The 26281-nt window shown below is 36.3% G+C and overlaps 1 protein-coding gene across 4 annotated transcripts in view; it reads left to right on the top strand.

Annotated features, from left to right (window-relative positions):
• diaph3 (diaphanous-related formin 3) overlaps positions 1–22931 on the top strand; it is a 137528-nt gene extending 114597 nt beyond the window's left edge. For all 4 annotated transcript variants that reach the window (XM_088333763.1, XM_088333762.1, XM_088333761.1 and 1 more), the window contains one exon: positions 20701–22931. In XM_088333763.1, the coding sequence (XP_088189889.1) occupies positions 20701–20987 (287 nt within the window). In that variant the 3' untranslated portion in view covers positions 20988–22931. The remainder of the gene's footprint in view (positions 1–20700) is intronic.
• The last annotated feature ends 3350 nt before the right edge of the window (positions 22932–26281 follow it).

Genomic DNA, 26281 nt, shown 5'->3' with positions numbered 1-26281 from the left:
CATGCACCTATGATGAAAACTTCAGACCCCTTCATGATTTCTAAGTGGGAGAATTAGAAAAATAGCAGGGTGTTCAAATACTTATTTTCTTTACTTTGTATAAATATGTGTATATATAACATATACAGGGATCAGAATTTTCCGCGGATCCGCGGATTTCCGCTGTTTTTGAACCCCAAAGCCATTCCGACTTTTTCACTTTTTCTCTTGCGTAGCAAACAAATTCAAAATCCGACTGTCTCACTCTTTCCTTTATTGCTCTGGCGCACCCTGGCGGCCGTTAGAAAAATTGGCCGCATTGTCGCACAAACTGCAGGGACTGAACTGCATTTGAACTTATCTTGCAGTATTTACAAAAAAATCAGTTATGTGGGCAAATTATTTTAATCTTCTAAAAATGTTACTTAAATGATAAATATAAGCATGGTTTTGGACAAGTAAATTGCCTAAAACCCAGGTTTGGGGGGGGGGGGGGGGGGGCTCCGCCCTGGTTTATTCCTGGACGCTGGCTATTTCAGCTGAAAATGAAAATCTCCATTCTGATCCCTGCATATATACATATATATATATATATATATATATATATATATATATATATATATATATATATATATATATATATATATATATATAAAATCTATACACTCACATTTGTAATTAGTCTTTTTTTTTTTCTCTCCACCCTCTTGGCTAAAATGATGCGTAAATGTCGTTAACGGAAGCAGGAAACACCGTTGTTGTGCCTAAACCTGAGTCCCCTTAACGTGAACGCGATCTCATCTCTGACTATTCTTCTTAGTGCTGCGCTTTTGATTGAGCGAATGTCGCGATCGTAGTCTGTACATCGTTATTAAGAAATATTATTTGGTTTTATTAAAACAAAAAAGTGATCGTTGTCTATGTAATGAGTTTATTAAGACATTTACGTAGTGTATGTAGCAATTTAAAAGGTATTGTTAGTGTTTTAGTGTTTTCGTTTTAAGAAACTTTGCCATTTGACCACCTGAACCATGACTACGGTGGAGCAGAAACATCTAGCGCATTAAAATGAAAATAATGGATTGTAGACGCTTGGGCTAAGGTGTCTGCCGGGTCTGTTGTTCAAGCTTTTGGAAAGTGACTAAAAGGGAAGAAAGGGAACCTTTTAATGGAGAGTTAGCAAAGCTGTTCTGGTCAGAAACCGATTTTGGCGGTTATGTTATAGATTACCGGTAAAAGTTTGAGGTTTTTATCGGTGTGTTTTACTTTGTAATCAATGCTTAAATAGATCACAACGAAACTGTTTTGCTTCTGTTGTATTTATAAATACGCATGGTGTGTGCTTGCTTGTGTTGTTGTAACACTGCTGGAAGCAGAGGGCTTCCGCACCTTATCATGCGGTGGGCCCTGTTTATTGTTAAATACAGAAATAGAACCAGCTACGGAGATTTTAAATTGAATTGATTCTATGGTGGTCGTAAAAATACAGTAACCTTTTTATGTCTCATGTATCATAGAACGAAACCAAAGCATGTTTCCAATTACTCATGATAAAATGTGTGGTTACAGTAATTAATCACTTATTTAAGAGACATGTCCAGGTACCATGTCCCGATCGTAGTTTTCTATACAGCGTAAAACAATGTCCGGTGATATCACCTACCTGAGTTCACACACTTTAGGACCAAGCTGGCATTTTTCTGGTTGATAAATGGTATCCGGCGAGGCGGCAAATACTGTCCGGCTGGCCATCATTGAACGCCTCCGTGGGGGTTATATTTTTCCGCGACGCAGCTGGCATATAATGTGGCTTTTTTTTTGTTGTGTCAAAAGAAAGTGAAATGCTTTGAAGAATTTGCATTTGGATGAGAAGCTTCTGCCTGCTAGATGTGTCCGGGCAGAAACAGAACTTCGCTTCTTATTTAAAACCTTCTGTTTTTATGTCATTTTGACATATTTTACTCAGCAAAATGTAGACGCTTATAAGTTGGTTTAGTCTACATCAGAATTACGATGCAAGCAATAATTTGACATTTCCTGCTCCCTCAATCAACCAACCGTATTGAACTAATTTATAATGTTCTGTTTTTAAGAATGGTCTTTATTCTAATTGACAACAACGTAGTGAACTTTGTTTAAAATTAGGTTAGATTTACCAGTCTAAAATAAAAATATTTTTATCATCAAAATGTGGACGTCTCTGATTCGATTTTGAATTCAGAATCACGATGCATCCAAACAACTTGAAATTTCCTCATTATCTACTTTTTTTATTTCATTTGACATACTTTAATCATAAACATTTGGACGTTTATGATTCAATTTGAATTGCTTTCACGTGATAATAGTGATGCATTCAAGAACTGGAAATTTCCCCTCCCATTATCAACCTTATTGATAGCCGTCTGTTTTGTAATTTGACATTTTTATAATCAAAATTTGGACATTTATGATTCGATTTCAGGTTTAAGAAAGTTCCCGACCTCTATTGACCTTATTAATAATTTTGTTTTGAATTTCATTTGACATATTTTAATCATCAAAACTTGGATGGGCGCGTATACGAGTTGCTTTTATTGCGATTAACCAGTGATTCTACATAGTAACTCCTGTTGACCATATTTACAACCTATTTTCAATGTCATTTGACATATTTTAATCATCAAAATTTGGACGTTTATGATCTGAGTCAGAATCATGATGTATCAAAGAATTAGACATATCCTCCACCATTCTCGAGCCGTTTTTGTTGATGTTTTTATCTGCAAAATGTGCCCGTTTGAATCGATTCAGATTTGGTCGGTATGGTGATGACTCTAAAAATTGGAAATTTACCCCAGTCCTCTTAACTTTTTTTTAAAACTGTCTGATTTTTTTTACTTGTTTTAATTATCAAAATTGGACCTTTATGAATCGATTCAGATTCATTCACCTCAGACATATGATGCATAAAGGAATCAGAAATTCCCCCCAGCCATTCCTGGTTGCTAGATTACAGGGTTGGGTAGGGTTACTTTAACTGGATTACTTCCAATTACTTTTGGATTACTCCAATACCAAATATGCCAATAAAATATGAATAAAATTATGACTCACAACACGTGGAAAGCTTTTTCTCCTGACTTTGATCTCTTTGATATCCGGCAAAACTAACATAAAATGCGACAGAAACAAAATGAAAATAAATCCAAACAGCTTGCCAACATGATTTTTGCCGTTCCATGTATTCCGTTACTCCCCAAGCCTGCACAAAATTTAGTAATTTTCTTCATATTTAGTTTCTTTTGTCTTTTATTAGCATATTTGGTATTGGAGTAATCCAAAAGTAATTGAAAGTAATCCAGTTAAAGTAACCCTACCCAACCCTGCTAGATTATGCATACGTGTATAAATGCTAGGCGGGTCAGATGCGTTCTTATTGTACGTGTAAACGAAACCTGCAAAACATTAGATTATCATTCATCGTCTGAACGTCTCTGCTGGAGTATATAATTAACCTTGAATGGAAGTCAACCAATCCAAAGGGAGGTCATCATGACCACGTTTTCTACTCAGCTCAGCGATCTCTCGGGTGATCACTGACAGCCATTTGCAGAATTTACCCGCGCCTGTCAAATATTAGTCTTTGGTGGTCGCTTCATCTCATATCGATCCACATTTATATACAGGAACACCTCACTACTTCGCGCTTAGTTTATCACTGTTCACTCCTTTGATTTTGAATTGAATTGATTCTGTCTTTATTGTCATTGACATCAACGTATTGTGCATTTTTTTCTGATAGACTGCTGAAAGCAGGTGCAGATTGGGGAGGGCACTCTGTTTTGGGTGGGTGGGACTGTCTGTGATGGTGGCTGGGGTAGGCTGTCAGTCCAACAGTAGATGGGCGCTAGAGTAGCTTACTCCCACAACAAACTAAAGCATAGCAGAAGATAGCTTTTAGCAGCTTGTTATATTGAAAATAAATTAATCCATTTAATTGGACTCTGAGGAAAGTCAGAAGAGCACAACAAAATGGTGATCACCAGGGGGTGCCTGGTGGATTATTATCAGGCTCCAGAAGCGACTGCTACGACGTCGGGGAGAAGAGCAGTGCTGCTTGTCGGGCCTACTGCTACGTTAACAACCCTCCTAAGTCACCACTGCGGACCCAAATTATCCAGGCAGGGTTACCCCAAGGTCTTAAAACTTGAAATAGTCTTAAATTTAACAACTGCTAATTTAGGCCTCGAAAATGTCTTACATTTAGTGTACAAGTTTTAAATTTAACTCTCAAAACGGGGAAAATTAAGACATATATCTGCGTGATCAAGCTAATAACTATAATAAGTTAAAAGACAAAAGTATAGAAAGTGTTAACTTTTTTTTTATTTTCTCTGACATCACCGATCTCTGGCTGATACATGTACTGTGTCGATCAGAAAATCCAAATTACCTCGTTTTTGAAAAGACAAAATTTCGTTGGAGCTTTACGTACAGTAAATCTCTATAACCTGCTCTCAGCGTCGAAGTAACTTTGGGATAGAAGAATGTAGGTTTAACCCGTTGTGGTTGAGTGATTTAAAACCAAACGGCATTTAACCGGTACCAGGGATTGAGTGGGAGGGGTTGCCAAGCTGACGTTCGAACCCAGTGCTGCGGCGGCGTCAGAGCTAACAGGGGGAGTCGGTCATGGACGTCTCGGAGTTTTCCAGCTGATGTCCCGAACCGTCGCTGATCTGCTGTAGGGGTCGGGGCGAACACACGCCCCACGCACTGGTGCGTTTGGGGTGTTGCCGGCCGAGTTAGGTTCCACCTTGTGGTGCTTTTACTTTTGTAAATTGTATATACCGGAGCCGTATTCCCCTAGTGGGAGGTGGCTGGAGTCAAGAACACATTCCCATTTTTGACTCTTTCTGGGAAATTGACACAGAGGAGGGGAATCCCAGCCCCCTCACTCACCCGACAGATGCGTTGCAACATCTCCTTGGGAGTCATTAGGGGACCATAAGGTGATCTAAAAAAATACCGAAAGATGAATTAAAATATCCGTCCTAAAGCAATTTAATACAATCCAACAATACATTATTGCATCACATTAACTCAAAACGTTTTGACGAAGCACAAAAAACTCTTTACTGAATGAAGAGAAAGGCAGTGTGGAAAGTGGCTTACTCAATGGCATATTGGCATTTTCAAAATGCCCAGACGCAAACCAATAGCTGACAGGCATCATAGACATTACGTGTAGGCTCAAACACCTCAGTTTGAATTTTTCGGCAGGCAAAAAAAAAAAAATTGTTGATGTTGTATATTGGGGACAATTATAAAAAACACAATTCTATCAAAAAACAACTTATTCTACAATGTAATATCAAAACACTGTAAGGCAGGGTAGCCTTATTACGGAGGGTCTACTGTATTAACAATTGAATTTATTTTGTTATCATTCATTTTGTTTATTTTATTTTAACCGTTACTTGTGTATGTAGTTCCTCGTTGCTTTGTTGGGGATAAGGAGGGGATTTTACCTTATTGTACTCTGAATGCTTTTATACAGCACTTTTGAGTGTAAATTCATTGACTGAATTGCTTTACAAATTTGTATTTCATAATTGATTAGTGTTATATAATGGCATATATGATAAAAGTGATAATAATACTTAAAATAGTTTAATTAGTGTCTTTGGTTCTTGCACAGTCACCAAAAATAGCCAAGCAAGTAATCGAAATCTGTTAATTTTCTCTTCACGTGCAATTGTGCACCCTGCAGACACGGATGATATAAATTGATCTTAACACGGTCAAAGACAAAATAAATACACCGACGGGGAAGCGTGACCAACTTCCTCACCTGTCCTGGGGCTTCTTGCAATTAAAACCGTACGCATCATTGGTCAGTGTTATCCTCTGAAGACAATATTTACACATGGGACATTAACATGAGACAGGAGTTCGTACGTATCATAGCTCAAGGGATGGCATTAACCTGATCACCTTCAAGGGAAGACAATTAACTACGGTGATATCGCTGATGCTCGACTATATACGGAGTCCTTTTTTTTTGCAGTTAATGGGGACCAGAACTGCCCGGAAAAGTGAAAGTCTGCAAAGTAGCGTCGCACCTTCATAAGAGCCCCCAAGGGTTAAACCTACCCAGAGATACGACTTTACCGACAAACTATTCGATTGTGACAAAATAACAATTATAGATCTACAAATGATAACACACATGCGTAACTGCAGTTGAGTGATTGTTTTTCGGTCATTTTATAAAAGTAAGAAAAAATATTACCAGATCGGTGGCCTTGGGGTTAGGACGCCCGCCCCGAGACTAGGAGATTGCTGGTTCGAGCCTCGGCCTGGTAATACCTAAGACTTACAACATTGGTACCCATTGCCCCCCTGCTTGGCACTTGGCATTAGGGGTTGAGGCAGACATATCGAGCGATAACTCCATTTGTCAGCCCTTTTTTGCAGGTGATTCTTTTCCATGAATTGCGTGGCTTCATGGAAGTTTGCTAAAATGGTTTTTATTTGGGACAATTGCAAAATGGCTGCGTGTTGCCGGAAATCCTTCTCTTACTACCCCAACTCTAGTCTATGACGGTGACACTAAGAGAATGTTTTCGAGCACGCATGCCCACTGGTTTCCAGGCGGATTTGAAGCCAATTTGTTGATGTACGGCAGTTGGTGAAAAGCGACACAAGGGGTACTTCTACTTTCGTATGTAAAGATATTTGTAAGTTGAGGTGTATGTGTATATGTATATATATATATATATATATATATATATATATATATATATATAATAGTACCATGATACTTTGTCAAAACAAATTCTCATTTACTAACTAAACAATTATAAATTTATAATGATGAAAATATGAAAAAAAAATTGAGGGATAAAAACGTTAATGTATAAATATATATAATGAATTAATATTTTATTTATTATTATTATTATTTTTTCCAGCTAAACTACGAGGGTTCTTGTTTGAGAAACCCACCAACAATATGTTTTAGAAGTTTCACTTCAGCCCATGCTCTGCAGAGTTAGACATTTTATTGTATTTTTACTTTATGTTTATTAGCGACCTTTTTTTTTTTATTTTTTAAGATTTTAGCTGAGTTACTCGGGGCTATCATTTTTGGGGAGTTTTTCCTTTTTTTTTCTGATGCTCTCTACCCTAAACCAGTGAGAATTTAATGCTAATGTCTTCCAAGATTATGGTAATATAGTCAGTCTGATGTATCAATGTGACATCACATCAGTTATGCAAAATTCTTGGACCTCGGCCTACGTCGCCTCTTAGTTTTAATCCCGATACGTTTTGATTCGATCACAGTTGGTGCACTTTGCCTAAAGGCTTTGCCATGTTTATTCATCATTGATTATGTATATAAGCTCAAGTGTTCATAATTTTTTTTTTTTTGTAGATACATTTGAGGAGCTTATGCTTTCAATTTTATTGAGTGTTCCAGCGTAGTTTTATCTATTTTACTTTTTTAATTTTTAATCTGCTAAGCAAACTGTAACTTTCTTCCGTTTCAGCTACAGTAGGACCCCATGTTATAGGGTCCGTTCTATAAGACTTTTTCACATCCTGATATCAAATACGCTGTTTTTTGGGCCCTCCTTCCTTTCTTTAAATTCAGAATTTTATGCAACAAACTTGCATTATTTCCCCTATAGGGGGTAGCAGTGATGCCCAAGGGAGAAGCACATGCATCACTGTGATTTCTCATCAGAAAATGTCTTAATCTCGAGCAAAGAGCAAACTTTCTGCCGATAAAGGACTGGAAAGTTCCGACCACCTGTGGGTCTTTCGGTCGCTCAAGGTCAAACTTGATCCATGGGTTCTTTGACTTCTTGACCTTCTTGAACGCAGAAGTTCATCATGACCAGCTTATCACATCAGCGATCGCTTATCACATCAGCTCATGGATATGTGCTTGCTGTCTTGATTTCACTTTTCAAACGTTGTGGAATAGCGACATAGTCAACTTGACTGTGGTGGATTCCATCCGGATGGTGCCATGTCCATTTTCGGGAGTTCTTGCCAAGAGTGTTTGCCAGCAGTGGTCTACAGTATTTAAAATCCAATTTTGAACCCCTGCTTTGTTGTTCACGAACTATAATACAAAATGTAATTCAATTTCATTGGGAAACTCTTCTCACTTTCCTGAAAAATGTGAACAAATTCGGATAAAAACGAACAAATGAAAAGCTAACACCAGTTTTGTGAAAGACACTTTTGTTCTATGCTAACTAGACCTATTATATTAGTTGTCAAGTAGCCTAATCTATAAAAATGCCTTTATTAATCAATGGCAAACATTTTCGCTGAGTAAATGTACGATGGAAGTACTGGGCAGATGGTTTTGCACCGATGCTCTCAATCGTCTTTGCCCAAATCTAATTACATGAACACACCGGGTAATGGACTAAAAATGTAGACTCATAGCAGCTCTGCCTGCTGCTTTCAGTCCCCCACAAAAACGCGTCCACTTTCCATTCACCTTTTTTTTTTTTTGAGCAAGCGCGAACTGTTTCCATAATAAAATGGAAGCAGGGTCATTCACGGCCTCTGGCCTGAATTCATACTCTTGTTTTCATGCTGGCCTACCTGCTATTATTTATGTGGTGACTACCGGTAAACATCCGCATAAGCAAGCGTGGTAATAAATATTCAAAGGAGGCAAGAATTCAACCTTAGTGGGCACCTGCAACAAAAATGTTTTAATGCCGTTGTAAATCATAAAGGAAAAGAAATTCAAGGGGACTCCAATTTGCATAACTGGAGTTTCTACCTAAGACTAAATCTACAGGTTGGGTGCGTCGTTTGAGATGTACTCAAAAATTGAAAGTAAACTGTTTTCTCTATTAAGTATGTGTTAAAGATTTTCAACTCAGTTCAAAGAGCCTGTATATTATTTCCCACTGCCACTGTCTTTTATCTGACTTTTATCAGTTCAGGACCCATAACACATTAGGGAACAGGGAAGGGGGGAGCAGGTGGAAAGTGGTTTTGTGCTTGTGTTTATGGTTTTCTGTTAGTGTAGCATGAAACTGGTGAAAGTAAGAAAAGGAGTGTTCAAAATGCAGTCCAAACTCCACAAAAGAAGAGTTTATTTTAGCACTTCTAAGAAATGCACATACTTGCGCGCATCACACAAGCAGCATGACAGAAGCTGGAATGATGATTTAAGCCAGAAGACGAGGTCAAGTAAATAGAATATTTTTGAATTCCAGACAGTACTTTTAAATAAGACAACATACAGTGGGGCAAATAAATATTGAATTGTGCCATTTCACTTGAAAAAATTTGATAGGCTTTTAATTGTCAACGTGGACAAACCTCTATGTATATATACTGATATAGATGTATATAGATATAATAAAATAGAAACACAAACATTGAAGAACAAAACTATAATAATTAAAGAAATCAAAAATAATTAAATAAACTGAAAAGGAAAACTATTAAGGGTGAAATTTGACTTGTGCGGGAATTTCTCAAAATTTCTTAAATTTTGGTTATTTATTAAATAAAATGTTACAAAAATTTTGAAATAGGGATTTAAAAAAATTAAAACATTGAAATTAAAAACATAATAAAGCCTTTTTTAACAGACACGTGTGCAAAAAGTTTGTTTTTTTTGTTGTATTTTTTTTTATATATATACATTTTGACTGAACGACGGTGTTGTGAAAAGCACAGCAGACAAGGTTGTGAGGATGGAGCATTGTCGACCAAATACATTGTAAAACTGAGGACTTAATCTGTTGCTAATTATGCTTTTTATTGTACGAAGATTTAATCATTGAAACTTTTCTTTTTGCTGCCTTGTTTTCAGCACCAGTGGAACGGTCACGTTTAACACTGCTTGACAGATCTCAACATGCCAGTCCAGTCCTGCCAAACAGACTTAACAATTCCAAAGGGCCCCGAGTCATGCTCTATATTTCATTGAAGTTGAATATTTCAAAAGATCAGCCCACTCTAAAGCCTATAAAACCTATCGTTCTGGGCCCTTGTGTCCTAAAAATAAAATGGCATCTGCCATATCGCATTACAGAAAGCCACATCGGCCGCATCTCTTCACCCGTCTTCCCTCGCTTCTTGTCTTTTCCTGACAAAAGCCATCTGCTAAGCAGCCTGTCTTCGTCCACGCCGACTTTGCCTTCTTTCTCTGCCAAACAACTTTTTCCGGCTTCTGACTCATTTGTTGTTCTCAGAAACTCATGTTCTTTCCCTGTAACTCTTGGAGCTGTCCTTCAACGTGGGCCTCGAGTCCCATCATTGAAATATTCCCACTCTGGGAAATGAAACAAAAATTGTCATTTAGAATACCCTTACTACGGCTTTTTAGTCGGCCCGCCAAGCCAAGATGGTCACGATTGAACAACATATCCAATAATAATTTTAAAAGAAATTTGAGCTCCAATTTTATCCTCGTTCTTCTTTTGTGTGTCTATGACTAAAATACTACTACAGAAATACGACAAAATTACGATATAATCACAACAAAACTAATATCAAATGTAGTGCTTAAAAACCTTATGTGCAATTTTGCTTTTGTTCTGAAAAAAAAGGTAAACTATTACAGAAATGCTACCTAAGGAATATTTTAATACAAACTACTAAATTACAGCAACAGAAATATTACAAAAAATCCAAAGAAATTTTGCAAAATACTTCTATGGAAATACTATAATAACACGATTGTAGAGGGATGGGCGCCTCCAGGCTGGACTTGCCCAAGATACACCACAGGAAATGCCGATTTGTGTGGTTAAGGGATCTACCCACCCACCTGTGTGTGTGCGTGTGTGTGTATATATAATATATATATATATGTGTGTGTGCGTATATATAATATATATATGTTCGTGTGTGTATGCGTATAGATAATATATATATGTGCGTGGGTATATGCGTATAGATAATATGTATTTGTGGGTATATGCGTAAAGATAATATATATGTGTGTGTGTGTGTATATATATATATATATATATATATATATATATATATATATATATATTAGTGTGTGTGTGTGTCGTCTTTCATACTGTATTGTGATAGGACACCTGCTCTGCGTTTCATGCATTTCGCTGAGAAGTATTTGTGTCCAGCGCCTACGTCGTGTTGCTAAAGTGATTAAACCAACTTCCCACCAGCCCTTTCCCCAACCAACTCTGGTGCTCTCTGAAAATTCTCTTCATCCATTCGGAACAAAAAACAAATTATAATTTTCAGCTTAGACAGACATCTTAGATTAGTAACTCGCACAGTAATGTGCATGAACATCTCAAAGTTATGTTTGTTGGGCACGTATAGTAGGAAAAACGTGGGGACAGAGAATGTCTCTTTCAGTATCATATCGGTAAGATATTGTATGCTAGGGACACTGTAACCCAGGGGTCTACTGTATAAACCTGCACGCTTACTTTCAGGAAAAAATTGTTGTCAGTTCAAAAGCTACCAAACATCCATCCATCCATTATCTGCACCGCTTATCCTCAGTAGGGTCGCGGGGGTGCTGGAGCCCATCTTAGCTATCTCCGGGCAGTGGGCAGGGGAAACCATGAACTGGTTGCTAGCCAGTCGCAGGGCACACAGGGACAGACAACTCACTCGCTCATTCACACTTAGGGACAATTTGGACTGGTCAAATAATCTGACATGCATGTCTTTGGAATGTGGGAGGAAACCGGAGTGCCGGGAGGAAACCCACGCAAGCACGGGGAGAGCATGCAAACTCCACACAAAAGGTTCGAACTCATGACATCAGAACTGTGCCGCACACGTGCTAACCACTGCGCCGCCGTGCTGCCCGATACCAAACATTATAAGCGGTAATGGTTAAGACGTTTGTTTTTTCATTCTGGTGAGAACGGGCATGAAAAAAAATTGAAAGAATTAGGATGACTTTTGAGGCATTGTTTAATGCGGTGAAGCGTGCAAAACGTAATGCCACGCTTGGGTGGCGCTCACAGAGTTTCGGGTTCACTGAAGGGCACGCCACTTGACGGACATTTTCAAAGTTTATGTATTTTGCTATTGTTTCGGACGTCTTCAAGAGTTGGCACTCTGTGAAATTCTGTCCTATTTTTTCACAAATTTACTTTAGATCTGTGTTTGTGTTTCTTCATATTGCTGCACAATTAGTCAGGTAGGGTAAAAAAATAATGAATTATATAGGGTATCAAGCGATTTTTTAATAGTTTTTCTTAGGTATACATAAGCGTTCATTTTTTTTTAACATTTTTTTTTGTGAAAGTATGACATTTCTTTCTATTGTGTGGTTATTTTTCCACGGTACTTTGAAGCTATTCGAGATTTGCTCCAGAGCAGTATTGAGTTGGATTGTCAGCAAATACACATATATTTTTTTGATTTTGTTAACATTATGTATATAATTACTATATAGTAGACATTGTGTAGTTGAGTATTAAATTGTTTGTTTTCCAGTACTTTTGTTATCTTTCAGTCTATTTTGTATATGGTAATAGTTTATATAACGTTTTATTTTCCGTACTTTTTCTTTCAGTTCTTTTCATACTTTTGAATGTTCTTCAGTACTTATTTATTACTTTTGTACTGTCTGGATCTTTCAAATACTTTTTAGTACCTTTCAGTACGTTTTTGTACATTGCAGTATTTTTTTTGGTATACTTGTCATATTTTTCAGTACACTTTTTTCCGTTCAGAACCTTTTCATACTTTTTTTTTTTTTTTTTTTTTTTTTTAGGTCTTTTTGCACTTTTATTTCCAAATGTCTTGTTCTTTTCAATAGCTTTTAGTGTTTTCTTAACACTTCCATCATTCTTTTCAGTATTTTCAGTAATGTTTGTACTTTTAAGTTTTTTATTTTCATACTTTTCAGTGCTTTTTAATTCTTCCGTACTTTCGATTTCTTTTCAGTCCGTTTTAATCTTTCTCAATGCTTTTAAGTACATAGGGTATTTTTAAATGTTGTCATTTTTTTCTCTTCATACTTTCCAGTGCTTTTTGGTAAGGCGCCCGCTTTGAGACTGGGAGGTCGGTGGTTCGCGCCCCGGCCGAGTCATTCCTAAGACTTAAAAAGTGGTCGGCGGCGCCCTCTGTTGGCTGCGGCTGCATCGGCTCGCTACAACGGGTCAGGTGCAATCGACATTTCGTTCTGTGTACATTGTTACACAGAATGACAATACAAGGAAATTATTATTATTATTATTATTTTTGTTCTTTTCTTGTTTTTTTTTTCAATACAATTTCAGGGATTTAAGACTTTCATCATACCTTTCAGATCCGTTCATACTTTTTAGTTTTTCAGCACTTGAATTTTTTAGAGCTTTTCAATACCTCGGTACTTTCTACTACATTTTTGGGGGTATTTTTACAACATATCAGCATTTTTATTTTTCATCTTGCTGACTTTTTTTGAAGATTTTCTAATGTTTTTCAATCGTTTGTTATATTTTCAACTTATTTAAAACGACTCCACTTTCTTCCAATCTATTCAACCCTATTTCCAAAGCTTTAAGCTTTTTCAGCTTTGCACGCATTTCCAGAAAATGCCCATTTGTAAGTATTAATTAAAATTGAACTATTTCCTTTGCTCAAGTTATTTCCTGATGATGCATTTAGAAGAAAAACACTAAGAGTTTTGAGTTTTAAAATCAAAGATTATTGGACAGATGAGCAGCAAACTGTCTTATAGGGTCTCCATATACTTGTTAGGTTTGATCCCCTTTGCTTTAACTTGTAGTGTCAATCACTCCACAGGGAGAAAGTGAATATTTTTATAAGCGTCTGACGGCTTTCCTCTTTTTTTGTGATCAAATAGAGCAAACTTCATAAAAGCCGAGAGACGGGAGTGAGAGTGAGGAGACGAGAGGCTCATCTGTGTCGTGTTTGATGTTGTAAATGCAAATGGACCAAATGATCTGCTGAAGAAGAAAAAAAAAAGAAAAAGTGATGTCTTCCTTGCAGCTATTTGCGGAGGGACGTTTGCATTTCCACAGAAAAGGATCTTATCAGAAATATGAGCTTTTTTTTTTTTACAAAAGTTGATATTTTCCAACAATATTCTCTTTTTGTTAGTTTCAAGGTCGTGAAGTTCAGAGATGTTCTCTACAGCAGACGAATCTAAATTGATTAGTATACAGCAGGGTTTTCAACGTGGCGCCTGCGGGCACCAGGGTGCCCCCTAAGGGCAGGTGAGGTGCCCGTGAACCTGTTCTGAAAATAGTTTACCAGCGGTGCGTCATTGTAATTTTCCAGTTGTTTTTTTTTTTTATTTTAGTGGCCTAGTCCCAACAATTATCTTAAACTAACATAGCAACACACAGTAATAACATGATCAATTGTTATTTTAGAGTCAATATCAAACTTTTGGTGCCTGTTCTATTAAGTAACGAAATGTAGCTCCCAGCTTGAGAAAGGGTTGGAGATCCCTGGTATAAAGCTTTTCAGACAACAAGGTGAAAGGTGCACCGTTGCTGCCATGGACTTTTTGGACAATGTGACATTTTTATTTATTTATTTTAACCGATGTTCACTACGTTTTGTATAGTCTTGACCCAATGCAACATCCATTGCAGCCTGGTCATTCTGGAAGGGAAATTACCACTTTAGTGGCCCCTTTTCAAGGTTTCTTATTTTCCCGCCTTATTTGCCGCCTATCGGGGGAAACAAACCTATGTTATTTAATGCATCACCTATGGTACGCCAGTTAAAAACATTAACAAAACAAACTAGCGTTTAGTAAGTACTACTTTCACTTAATATACTGTACATATATAGGATCAAATAACTTAATAAATATATGTGTAAAGGAAAAATGACATTTAGTTTTAAAGAGTACCTGAAAAAAGAAATGTGTTTACATGTTTGTGTGCATTCCCAAACAATATTGTTTATAATCCCTTATTGCTTCCCCAGGATGTTCATTGGGTAATCAGAAGGTATAAATAGAGTAGAAAAATGTGAGGAATTAAAACCTGTGCAAATACTAAAACAGTAGACCCCCGCAAAATGACATCAAGCCATTCTTAGGTAGAAACCTTTAGTTTAGTGTTTCAAACCCCTGGAACCTCAGATAAAGGATTAAAATAAAATAAATAGTATATAGTACTTATGTGTAATAAACATGTATACCAGGAAGTCTCTAACGGGATGTTGGCGGGCACCAGGGTGCCCCCTTAAGACAGCTGAGGTGCTGCGGACCTGTCTTTAAAATACTTAACCAGTGCAGGGTCACTGATTTTCTAGTAAAAATATTTTTTAGCGGCTGAGTATTCTATTTAACTCCCATTAAATAACCTGGTAATACGATTGTTACAACTTTATAATAGCATAATGTTATTTTAGGAATGCTTTCAAAGTGGGTGTTTTTTGCGCTAGTTTGTAACAAAAGACCTTGGATTGAAAAAGGTTGGAGACCCCTGATCTATATGATTAAATAACATAAATAAATATGGATGTAAAGGAAAATTATTTTTAGGATTTTTGTGACGTGACCTGAGCTGGTACAGTGGTGTTAGTAGGTGGATGGCGAGTGGAGGAGACGGCGGATGACGATTAAAAACAGATTTTAATACTTTCACTTGCAATGGTTGTCAGTCAATAAGACGTTGTTGCTTTAATCGCCTCCTTATAATTAATAATTGTCCTGACATGCAATTTCGATGCAACCTAACAATCCGTGCGTCTTTTTTGTATCCCTTGATAATCTCAGGCTTCATCTCCATGGTTATCATGTTTGTGTCTCTCCATTAAGCATTTTTAAAACTTTTTGATACCGTACAAAAAATACAGTAATTTATCGCCAACTTGCAGTCTTTACGAAGCATGCGAAATTCTGACCTTAAAAGAAAGGCATTGTGGGATGTACTTCAGCCAATAGCATATCACCATTTTGCCATGATTCAGACCAATAGCAGTCCGGCGTTTTAAATGATGTCGCCCAATAGCAAACAGACGTATTTGAGGTGGAACTACAAAGGTACGAACACCACAAAATTCTTGGGCCACACTAAATTGTTGTTGATGTCATATTGTGGCGGAAAAGCTGTAAAGAGGTCATGAAAAAGCTTTTATTTCACACCGTCATGGGAAAACACAGGGACAATGTATCCCCGGGGTCTACTTTATTTCTATTGGGGAGGTTTTTATCTGGTAATGAGCTTAACCTTGTTTTTCCTCAGTTTTCAAGCAGTTTTTATATTTATTACGATTCTTTTTTTTTTTTACAGATCTTTAAGAAAACGGCAAAGTTACGAGTTTTACTTTTTTGTTTTCCTTAAATTGAGAACTGAAATGTAATTATTGTCTTCCTTGATTGCTAATAGTCTCCGCTGGTTCTAGCTTTCAAAAACAAAAAACACAAAAGCTGTCCTGTGTCTCGTATTCACACTTCCCCGCTGCTCCCCTAGTTGACTGGCATTCAATTCAGCGGCAGCAAGCTGGATGTCGGATGTTAAAAAGCAATTTACTGATACCGCTATTGCCAATTTTCACATTAGCGACAACCGCATTTGTGAACAAACGCGTGTTTATGAGGCGCAAAATCAGGCAGGAACGAAGCAAAATGTCATGACAAGAAAGAATGGAATTACGGGATGACTGTTCATCAGTTTAATAAAAAACAAAAAAAAAATCAAATTCCCTAACTTTGAGACGAGAAGCTTACTTGACGCAGTTTGCGGTTGTGGCTATCTCGTCTGGTATTTATTCGTCAGCATTTGTGTTCAGGGACGCTCCTTGTCATCCGTCAACGGGGCCATAAAACACGGCGTCACGAGCCACTGGCCACGCTCCAAACTCATTACCGATTGGCCGACGGAGCGTTCTGCTCGGCTGTGTTTGACTCCTATTTGGTGAGGAAACTTTCAATGCGGCGAAGGTACGGCGGGCGCGCCGACCTCTCAAGGTCGCATGAATATGGATCGGCCCTCCACTGCCAGCTCGCGCATCCCTGTGATGAAGTCCGAGCGACACTCTCAGGGATTATGATTCGAGACGAGGGTCCGGTCGGGTTGCCGGGTGAATGCGGAAGAGAATTTGAGGGTGGGAGAGTGAGGAGGATGCTAATGACCTTTGATATGAAATTTAAATGGACGGACTACCATTTGAATAAAATATATCTTATTTTTGTTGCTCATAAGTTTCGTAGACACTCACAGTTTGTGCCTATTTCTTAGTGTCTCTTTCACTTCTGAGGTGGAGCTTTATCTCCTGGAGTCTCGCCTTATCTCCTTGGTCTTGCCTCACTTCCGAAATCCTGCGTTATTGCCAGGGTTTGACTTTACTTCCAGGGTCTCGCTATAGCTCCTGGTCTCGCTTTACCTCTAAGGTTTCCTCATTCCACTTCTCGCTTTACCTCCTGGGATATTGATTTTCCATCTGTGTGTTGCTTCACTTTAGGGATATCGCTTTACCTCCAGTGTATCACTTTACTTCTGGGTCTTGCTGTACCTCCAGGGTATCACTTCACTTCTGGGGTCTCCCTTTACCTTCAAGGTATCACTTCACTTCTGGGGTCTCCCTTTACCTCCAGTGTATCACTTTACTTCTTGGGTCTCTCTTTACCTCCAGGGTATCACTTCAATTCTGGGGTCTCCCTTTACCTCCAGGGTATATCTTCACTTTTTGGGTCTCCCTTTACCTCCAAGGTATCTCTTAACTTTTGGGGTTTCCCTTTACCTTCAGAGTATTTCATCAGGTCTCAGTTTACTTGATCATTCGGTGTTTAATTTCACTTCTGGAGTCTTGTTTCATGCCCAGGGTCCCGCCTCAATCCAAATGTCTCAAATCACTCCCGGTGTCTCTTTTTTACTTCTGGTGTCTCACTTTAGAATAGAATAGAATAGAATAGAATATACCTTTATTATAATTGTTACAAAATGAGTCTGGCTTTACTTGAATCAAAAAACAAACTTGAAAAAACAAAACCTCTTAAATCACAAAAAATTACCATGAGCCAAATTTTCTTTGTGTCAAAGTTTATTTTTGTTATGTGAAAAATGAATGTGGATTTAGTCTGTGTAACTGTGATTGAGAATGATGATTAGGAAGCAAGCGACAAAGGTAGATCATAACTTTCAAATTGCTGTGTTGGGTATGTGTTATGTCTCACCAGGAAATGGACAGATTCTGCAGAAGCCGTGTTAATGAGTTTGTGTTGTCGATTATTTCTAGCGTCATAGTTACTCCTCAATCAATGTTTACGTCCACTTGGCTTTCCTTTACTATAAGTGCGCCGCTTGCTTGTGCCGTCACCTGTCATTCTTTTCACTGACGCTTTTATTTGCTGACTGTTTTGATGGTTTGTTTTCTGTGCTTGCAATTTGACCGAACCTTTATGCTTTCTTCTTCTAACCATCATGCACTTTTCTGAAGTCTATAATACGTGGAGTCTTCAATTTATGACAAATTTCACCTGTGATTTTACGACACCTGTGGCTGGTCTGCCATTTTGTCCCTAGCATGGTTAGTCAGTAATACCTTAAAACAGTGTTTCTCAACCTTTTTTGAGCCGAGGCACACTTTTTTAATCAAAAAAAAAAATCTTGAGGCACACTCTGTCAAAAATGCTAAGATACTAATTCTTTTTTTTTTCATTTTAAAGCTTAAATGATCATGTTGCCTAAATTGACAGTAATTTGGGATTTTACTATTTTTATAACTTTTATAAGTTTTACTACATATTTATTTTCTTTTTCTAAAAAAAAAAATAATAATACTTAAAATGAGCAAAAAGATCTGCCAGTACAATGACTTTTTATTTTACTCCATTAACTTTTTCTGTGGCAGCACGGCGGCGCAGTGGTTAGCGCTTGTGCGGCACAGTTCTGAGGTCGTGGGAACCTCCTGAGTGGGTTCAAATCCAGCTCTCGGCCTTACTGTGCGGAGTTTGTATGTTCTCCCCGTGCTTGCGTGGGTTTCCTCCGGGCACTCCGGTTTCCTCCCACATTCCAAAGACATGCATTTCAGGTGAATTGGCCGGTCCAAATTGTCCCTAGGTGTGACTGAGCGAGTGAGTTGTCTGTCCCTGTGTGCCCTGCGATTGGCTGGCAACCCGTTCAGGGTGTCCCCTGCCCACTGCCCGATGATTGCTGGGATGGGCTCCAGCACTCCCGCGACCCTACTGAGGATAAGCGGTGCAGCTGATGAGATGAGAGATGAGATGAGATGAACTTTTTCTGTTTTGTTTTTTTTTAAACAAGAAATTATCAATCCAAATGAGTACATTTAAAAGAAAATTTTTGACACTGATTAATTCTATTATTTCTATTGGAGTACAATCTTGAACAGCTTCATCAAACAAAATAAATTATTAATAACCTTTCACTGTCTACCTCAAAATTAATATATAAAGAATAGGAAACTGCTGCCGGGTAGACGAATGTTAAAGGTGTTTGGCTGACCACTGGAATAAAAGGAATTATACTGAACAATGGCATGTTTTTTTTTGGTTTTTGTTTTTTTATGGAAAAATAATATCGGGAAATTTCCTGCGGCACACTAGACAAAGTCTGGTTTAAAACAGTGCCTTAAACGAAACTTATAAATGCTTGCAATCTTACCACATGGGCAAGAAATAAGTGAATAATTAGTTCTTGGATATTTTCTAGATAAATGGTAACATTTATACACACAAAAGCTAAATTATAGATTGGTTGTTGTTGTTGTTGATTTTATTTATTTATTTATTTATTTTTTTTTATTTTTTTCGTTTTAAGTAAAAATTTCCTATATGAAGTTAAAATATTTATCGAAATGATCATAATCATGTATCATCTTCTAAATAGGAATTATTCGTATTTATTTTATTTATTTGCAACCTTGTTTCATTTTAAGTTTTTTTTCATTTTCATATTACGTTCAGTCTGCTCAATATGAATGAATGAATGACATTATATTTCTTTTACCTCTTTCTCTATTTTAACACTTTTTTAATAATTTATGCATGAGTTATTTTTTTCTGATTTCATTTTTTTCTTTCTTAATCAAGACACAACATCAAATATCTAACTAGAAAAAAAATATTTTAATCTAACAATCTGGCAAAAGTGTAAGACATTATTATGAAGCTCACTGCAAAAAATACTTTACCTCTATAGCAGAAAAGTGTTTTATTTTAAGTAAAAAGTTGATATAGTTTGTTATTCTAGTTAAATAAGAAAATATATACCTAAAATAAGCAAAATAATCTTGAGTTGTTTTTCTAATAGTAATAGGAAATATTTTTATAATGAGAATAAAACATCTACCATATGCTTTATAAAACTTTAATTATTTAAAGGATTTATTTTTTTATTTTAATCAAGAAACAAGGAAAGTATTTAAAATTACGACATCAATGCATTTTATTTCAAAGAGCCTTTCAGGTCAATCCACGGTCGCTGTACACAGAATAAAAACAATGATATCAATCAAAGCAGACAATAAAAAAATGAAAACAACATACTGTAAAAAGTGTGTTTTTTAAGTGTACTCCTGAGCAACTTGACGTCCAAAGAATGTAGTTCACTTAGATGTTTTATACAAGGTATTTGTGTCTATTTCAACATGTAAATATCTAAGGAACTCAGAAATTCAGGTGAACTTGATTATAAATTGAGGACTCCTTTTTGAGCATACACAAAGTTATAGGTTTTCATTCTGATAAATACTAAACTTGAACTAAAATCCAAAAAAGAGTTCGTAGAAATGTTTTGCTTACTGTCTCCTTTTCCCAAACAGAAACCAAGAAAGCAGCTTTACTACGGTCCCGCTCACGGCAAAAGGTAACCCCTAACGCGGGGGCGACCAAGGCTCCACCCACCAAGGAGCCGGAAAGTCAGGCAGCTTCTATGGCACCGCCTACTGCCCACTTGTGCACGACCCATGTTTACGGGTCAGAAATTGGACAAGCAGTGGTGAGGGAAGATCAGAAGCCAGCCAGTATATTTAAAGGGGAAGAACGTGAGCCCCCCACCAGCGGCAACTCTGATGTGGAAGCTCTGTTAGCAAAACTCAGGGCCTTGTAGGGGACAGGCTCTTAAACTGTATTTTATATTTAGCGGAATGTGACTTTTGAATTATAGCTTTACAAGCTGATGGTAAAAATATATTCGTAATATCTTGTTACTTAATTAACATGGAGTTACCTTGCTGTTAACTCATTCACTGCCAGACAATTTTAAATCAATACTTTACATCTTATAGTCAAAGGTAGTGACATAAAAAATAAAATAGAATAGATATCTGTGGTCTATAGTCGTCTTTGGCACTCAAATCAAAATCCACCTTTGACGTCTAAAGCCTTCAAAGGCACTGATGTTAAAAATCAACCCCTTACCGTCTATAGTCAAATTTGGCATTCAATTTGAAACTTAACCTTCGTCGTCTATAGTTGTCTTTGACTTTGAAAATTAAAAGAAGGCTTTGATGTTTATAATCTTTTGCACTGTAAAATCCAGTATTGACTTTTATAGTCCTCTTTGCCACTAAAATGAAGGTGTAACCTTTGTGTATAGATCTTTAGGCTTTGAAATTAAGAATAAACCTTTTATTTCTATAATCCTCTTTAGCAGTGAAATTCAAACCAGCCTTGACGTTTAGTCGTCTTTGGCACTGAAATTGATGTTGAGCCTTTGTTTGGTTAGGAAATAAACTTTTGACTTTTATAGTCGTCTTTGGCACTGGAATTCAAATTCCATCTTTGACGTCTATAGTCGTCTTTGGCACTGGACTTTAAAATCAACCTTGATGTCAAAGGTATGGAATACAAAAACACCTTTAATGTCTCAAAGGCTTTGACGTTTGTCGTCCTTGGCACTGAATTCGAAACTTCAACACCTTTGATGTTAATAGTCGTAAATAGCAATTAAATTAAAAATCAACCCTCACCATCTATAGTCGTTCAGTAGCATTTGGCACTGAAATTAAAATGACACCTTTGATGTCTCTAGTCGTCAAATACTCAAAAATTAAAAATCAACCTTTAATCCTGAAGGCACGGAAATCAAAAAGACCTTTGATTCCTAGCCGTCAAAGGCAGTCACATTACAATTCATTCTTTGCTGATCTTAGTAGGCACCAAAATTAAAAATGTACCTTTGACATCAAAGGCCCTATATTTGCCGTTTATTTGCATCTTTGGAACTGAAATCAAAATTCACCTTTTTTATTTTTATTGATCGACAAAATCTGGCAATCGTACATGGCTTTGTTCTTAATAAAAATTAGATCAATTCAAATCCCGTTTTGATGTTTAAAGCCCTGTAACTAAAAATAATTGTTTGAGCCCAAAGAACTGAAATTAAAATCCAACTTTGACATATTAAATGTTTAAAAACAAATCAACCTTTACTTTCTTTAGTGCTTTTATGACACTAGAAATAAAAATCAACCTTTTGCCGTCAGTAGTTGTCTTTGGTACTGATATCAAAACCCACCTTTGCTGTCTCCAGATTTCAAGTGCAGCATTAAAATCAACCTTTGTCGCAAAGGCACTGAAAGTAATGATCAACAAAGTCGTTTTTGGCATTGAAATTAAAATCAGCCTCTGACGTATTTTGCCGTTGTTGGCAATGAAATAAAAAATCCACATTTGCCGTTAAACGTCGTCAATAGCACAGGAATTTGAAATGAACCTGACTTGACTTTGCAGAAAGGTACTGTAATCACAGTCACCCTTTGATGTTTACAGTGGTCCTTGGCACTAAAATTTAAAAATTTCACTTTTTGACGTCAACCATCAATGGCACTGAAATTGAAAACGGATTTTTGTCTTCTTTATACTTCTTCGTCACAAAAAACAATAATCAACACATCAACGACCCTGAATTGACCCTCAATCTTTTCCGTCTGTAGTCGTCTTTGGCTATGAAATCAGACTTCACCATTCACGTGTATAGTCATTTTTGGCTCTGTTTGTAGCCATCAATGGTAATGAAGTTAAAATCAACCTTTGACGTCCATTATGGCACTGAAATGAATCTTTGATGTCAATGACCCTGAAATTCACATTTCTTTCTGTCTATAGTGGCTCTGTCTATAGCGGCAATGGTAATGAATTAAAATCCACCTTTGTCGTCTATAGCCAATAATTGCACTGAAATTGGAAATAAATCTTTGATGACATGTGAACCTCAAATTAACATTTTTTTCTGTCTATACTGTAGTCGTCTTTGGCTCTGTCTATAGCCGCAATGGTAATGAAATTAAAATCAACCTTTGGCGCCTATCGCCAGCAATGCCACTTAAATTAGAAATAACTTGATACTGTAATTACAGTCTGGCTTTGACGTCTACAGTCGTCTTTGGCACTAAAATAAATTAAAAAACGAACTTTTGTCGACTACTTTCCCCACTGGCACTGAAAATAAAATCCACCTTTGATGCCCTCTGACGTTTTTGGCACTGAATGAGTTAATTTTTTTACCAAATTTGCATATGATAAAAATCAACTAATTCCACTTTTGTTTCCAAATCGGATTCAAGTTAAATGTAGTCTTTTTGGCTACAATGTAAATTTAAACTCCAAAACATGTGTTAACATGTATTCCCGCTCAGCACTTTTGGTACAGATATTATTACTTGTATTTAGTCTTCCTGTATCTGTCTCACATTCTATTTGTTTCTATTTTTGTAGTCATGCTCTCAAAACAGATTATGCATCAAAAACAAACAAATTTTCAACTGCTCCTAATATTTTTTGTTTACAGGAAGAAAACAGATGTTATACAAAATTATTTGTCTTCTTTCGATCCGTAAACATTCCAGAAAGTCAAATTTTGTTTTCATCATGTCTTACTGTATTTTCTGTATTAAAAACAAGCTTAATATATTGTATAATATGCTAATAACCTTTACATATCGTAGATTTTTTTATTATTACAATTTGTTTGTAGTGCAGGGAATGTTTACCCTTAAATGGTAGTCTTAATATTTGTAATTTGCTAATTAAAATGTTTGTTTCTACATATTTAATATTGTTTCATTTTGCAATAAAATAGCTGGCTGCTTTGAAGGAGGATGTATGTTTTATTTCTACTTTGTTATTTTTTACCTGGCAACATCAGAAGCACTGTCGGAGCGCAAAATCGGGTGAGACATTTCAATTTAATTTTTCTAATTTCTTTTTCTTTTTTATATCTTTGTATTCTTCAAAATAAAAATAGAAGTATAAGAACTAGACCGCAAACCTATTTGTAGGATTTGTTTTTTTTTCTAAATAAATGAACAATCAAGTTAAAATAACAGTTTAAGATTTTAAGATTATTTTACTTATTGTATTGTTTAGTTTATTCTCAAAACCAAAATAGAATACTCAACAATGTTTCTAAAGTATTTTACTGTGTTTAATGTATTGTCAGTAGGGAAATGAAATGCCTTACTGTAATTTTCAACTACGGTACTTAATTTTGAATACTAAAATCAAATACTTTACTATACGTCTAATTTATTCTGAAATGTAAATTGAAATAAAAAGTTTCCATATTTTTTTTCTTTTATGAGTTTTGTTTAAATGTAGTTTTGGTAGTAAAATAATATACCACCTTCAATTTTTAAGTATTTTTGAATAATAAAATATGACACTTAATTTTAATGTGTTTTATTGTCTTTTAATTGTATTCGCAATGGTAAAATAACATTATACTTTACTATAATTTTAATGTATTTTACTGGAAAATCAAATGTATTATTAGTAAAATAAGTATGAGTGATAATTTATTCAAAATGAAATACATTGCCATAATGTCCATGTATTGTAAATATTGTAAAGTATTATAAATAGTAAAATAAAATGGGACAATGATTGCATTTTTATTTTCATTTTCAAATGTAAAATTTTATTGTCATTTTAATTTATTTCCTATAGTAGAATTAACATTTACTTTACTATAAATTTCTTTTGTTTTTTAAATGTATTCTCAGTTGTAAAATAATGTAAGACTTGCCTAGACGTTTAGCTGATATTGTATTTTGATGTTTACTACAATAAAATAATACATAAGTATATATTTTAATTTTGATTTATGTTTGTTAGAGAAAAAAATATATTTGATCAGTACTCTTTTCTTGCAACAGATTATTATTAATGTTCTTTTTGTGGGATGTTTTCACCAAATATGATCAATATCCATCCTACTGGTTATTAATACACGCACAGCCTCATTTCTTGGAGGTTGGTGTTCCATTTCGTGCTCTAGGACAATCGACAAATTTAGACAAAGCGCCTTTGAGGTTTGAATTCGGTTTCTTCCGGAGGGGGCCTCGTTCCTCGCAAGCTCAGCAGTCATTTTTATCCGTCGGGCTTATAAAGTGGAAGAAAACATCGTAAAGCAGATTGCAGTCCGGCTTCTTTGATTGGAGACAGAGTTAGAGCGCGTCCGAGGATTCGAACAGAAGGTGGCAAATACGAGCAGATCAAATTTGTTACTCGTTCCTCCCCCCTTTTGAGTGCAAGAGTGTTTGGAGGCACATCAAGCTGGGCCATTTAGTTTTCTAATTTTCTCGTCTGACAGCCGGAATCGTTTCTCATCTCGTGTTGATTGTGTCACTGAGTAGAGAAGGCTGAAATACCATTTAGAGAAAAATGCTTCGCCTTGCAAAAGACTTATAGTTAGAGTATTTTCCGGGCTATAACAGGGTTCCCGCGGATGCTAGAAAAGTTATAGTTACTTACCAAAAATCGGAAGTGGAATTTGTTCGTAAGTTGCTTCAGTGCTATGTTTTGTATGTTTAGGGTTTATTTAAGTATGTTTAGGGCTTGTATGAGTAACCTGTATTGTTTTTTTACAAAAATAGACGTTTCATAAATTAATATGTTCTAATAAAATAAATAAAGCTAAGTTTAACTTACTTTTGGAAGATGAGCTTCAAGAGTTAGGCGACTTCCTGCTTCGCTGTAAAAAATGGCCGAAAAAAAATTCTCAACAGCATCAAGCTTCCATATTCCACTTTTATTTCAAATGAAACAGCTCGCACTAACCATATTAGATGGATGCACACGATATTAAACACTAAAAAAGTTCTTAGCGCGCTGGAGATACAGTATAGAATGTTTATGCCAGGGGTGTCTGAACTTTTTGCAAAGGAGGCCAGATTTGGTGTGTTATAAATGTAGGGGGGCCAACCTTGGCGGACGTTCTATACATATAATGGCAATTAATTTAAATACATTTCAGCGAGCCGTTCTGTGTTTCACATTTGCTTTTTTATTTTAATTTCAGCTATCTTAAGCATATGTTTTGGTTCATTTAAAACATCCATCCATTATCTGTACCCCTTTCCTCAGTAGGGTCACGGGGGTGCTGGAGCCTATCCCAGCTAT

The sequence above is a fragment of the Urocampus carinirostris genome, chromosome 4 (genome assembly GCF_059441175.1).
Source record: "Urocampus carinirostris isolate Australia breed hairy pipefish chromosome 4, RoL_Ucar_1.0, whole genome shotgun sequence".
Classification (NCBI taxonomy): domain Eukaryota; kingdom Metazoa; phylum Chordata; class Actinopteri; order Syngnathiformes; family Syngnathidae; genus Urocampus; species Urocampus carinirostris.
Note: the sequence above shows the minus strand (reverse complement) of the source record. Positions and strands in the feature narration are given on the sequence as shown.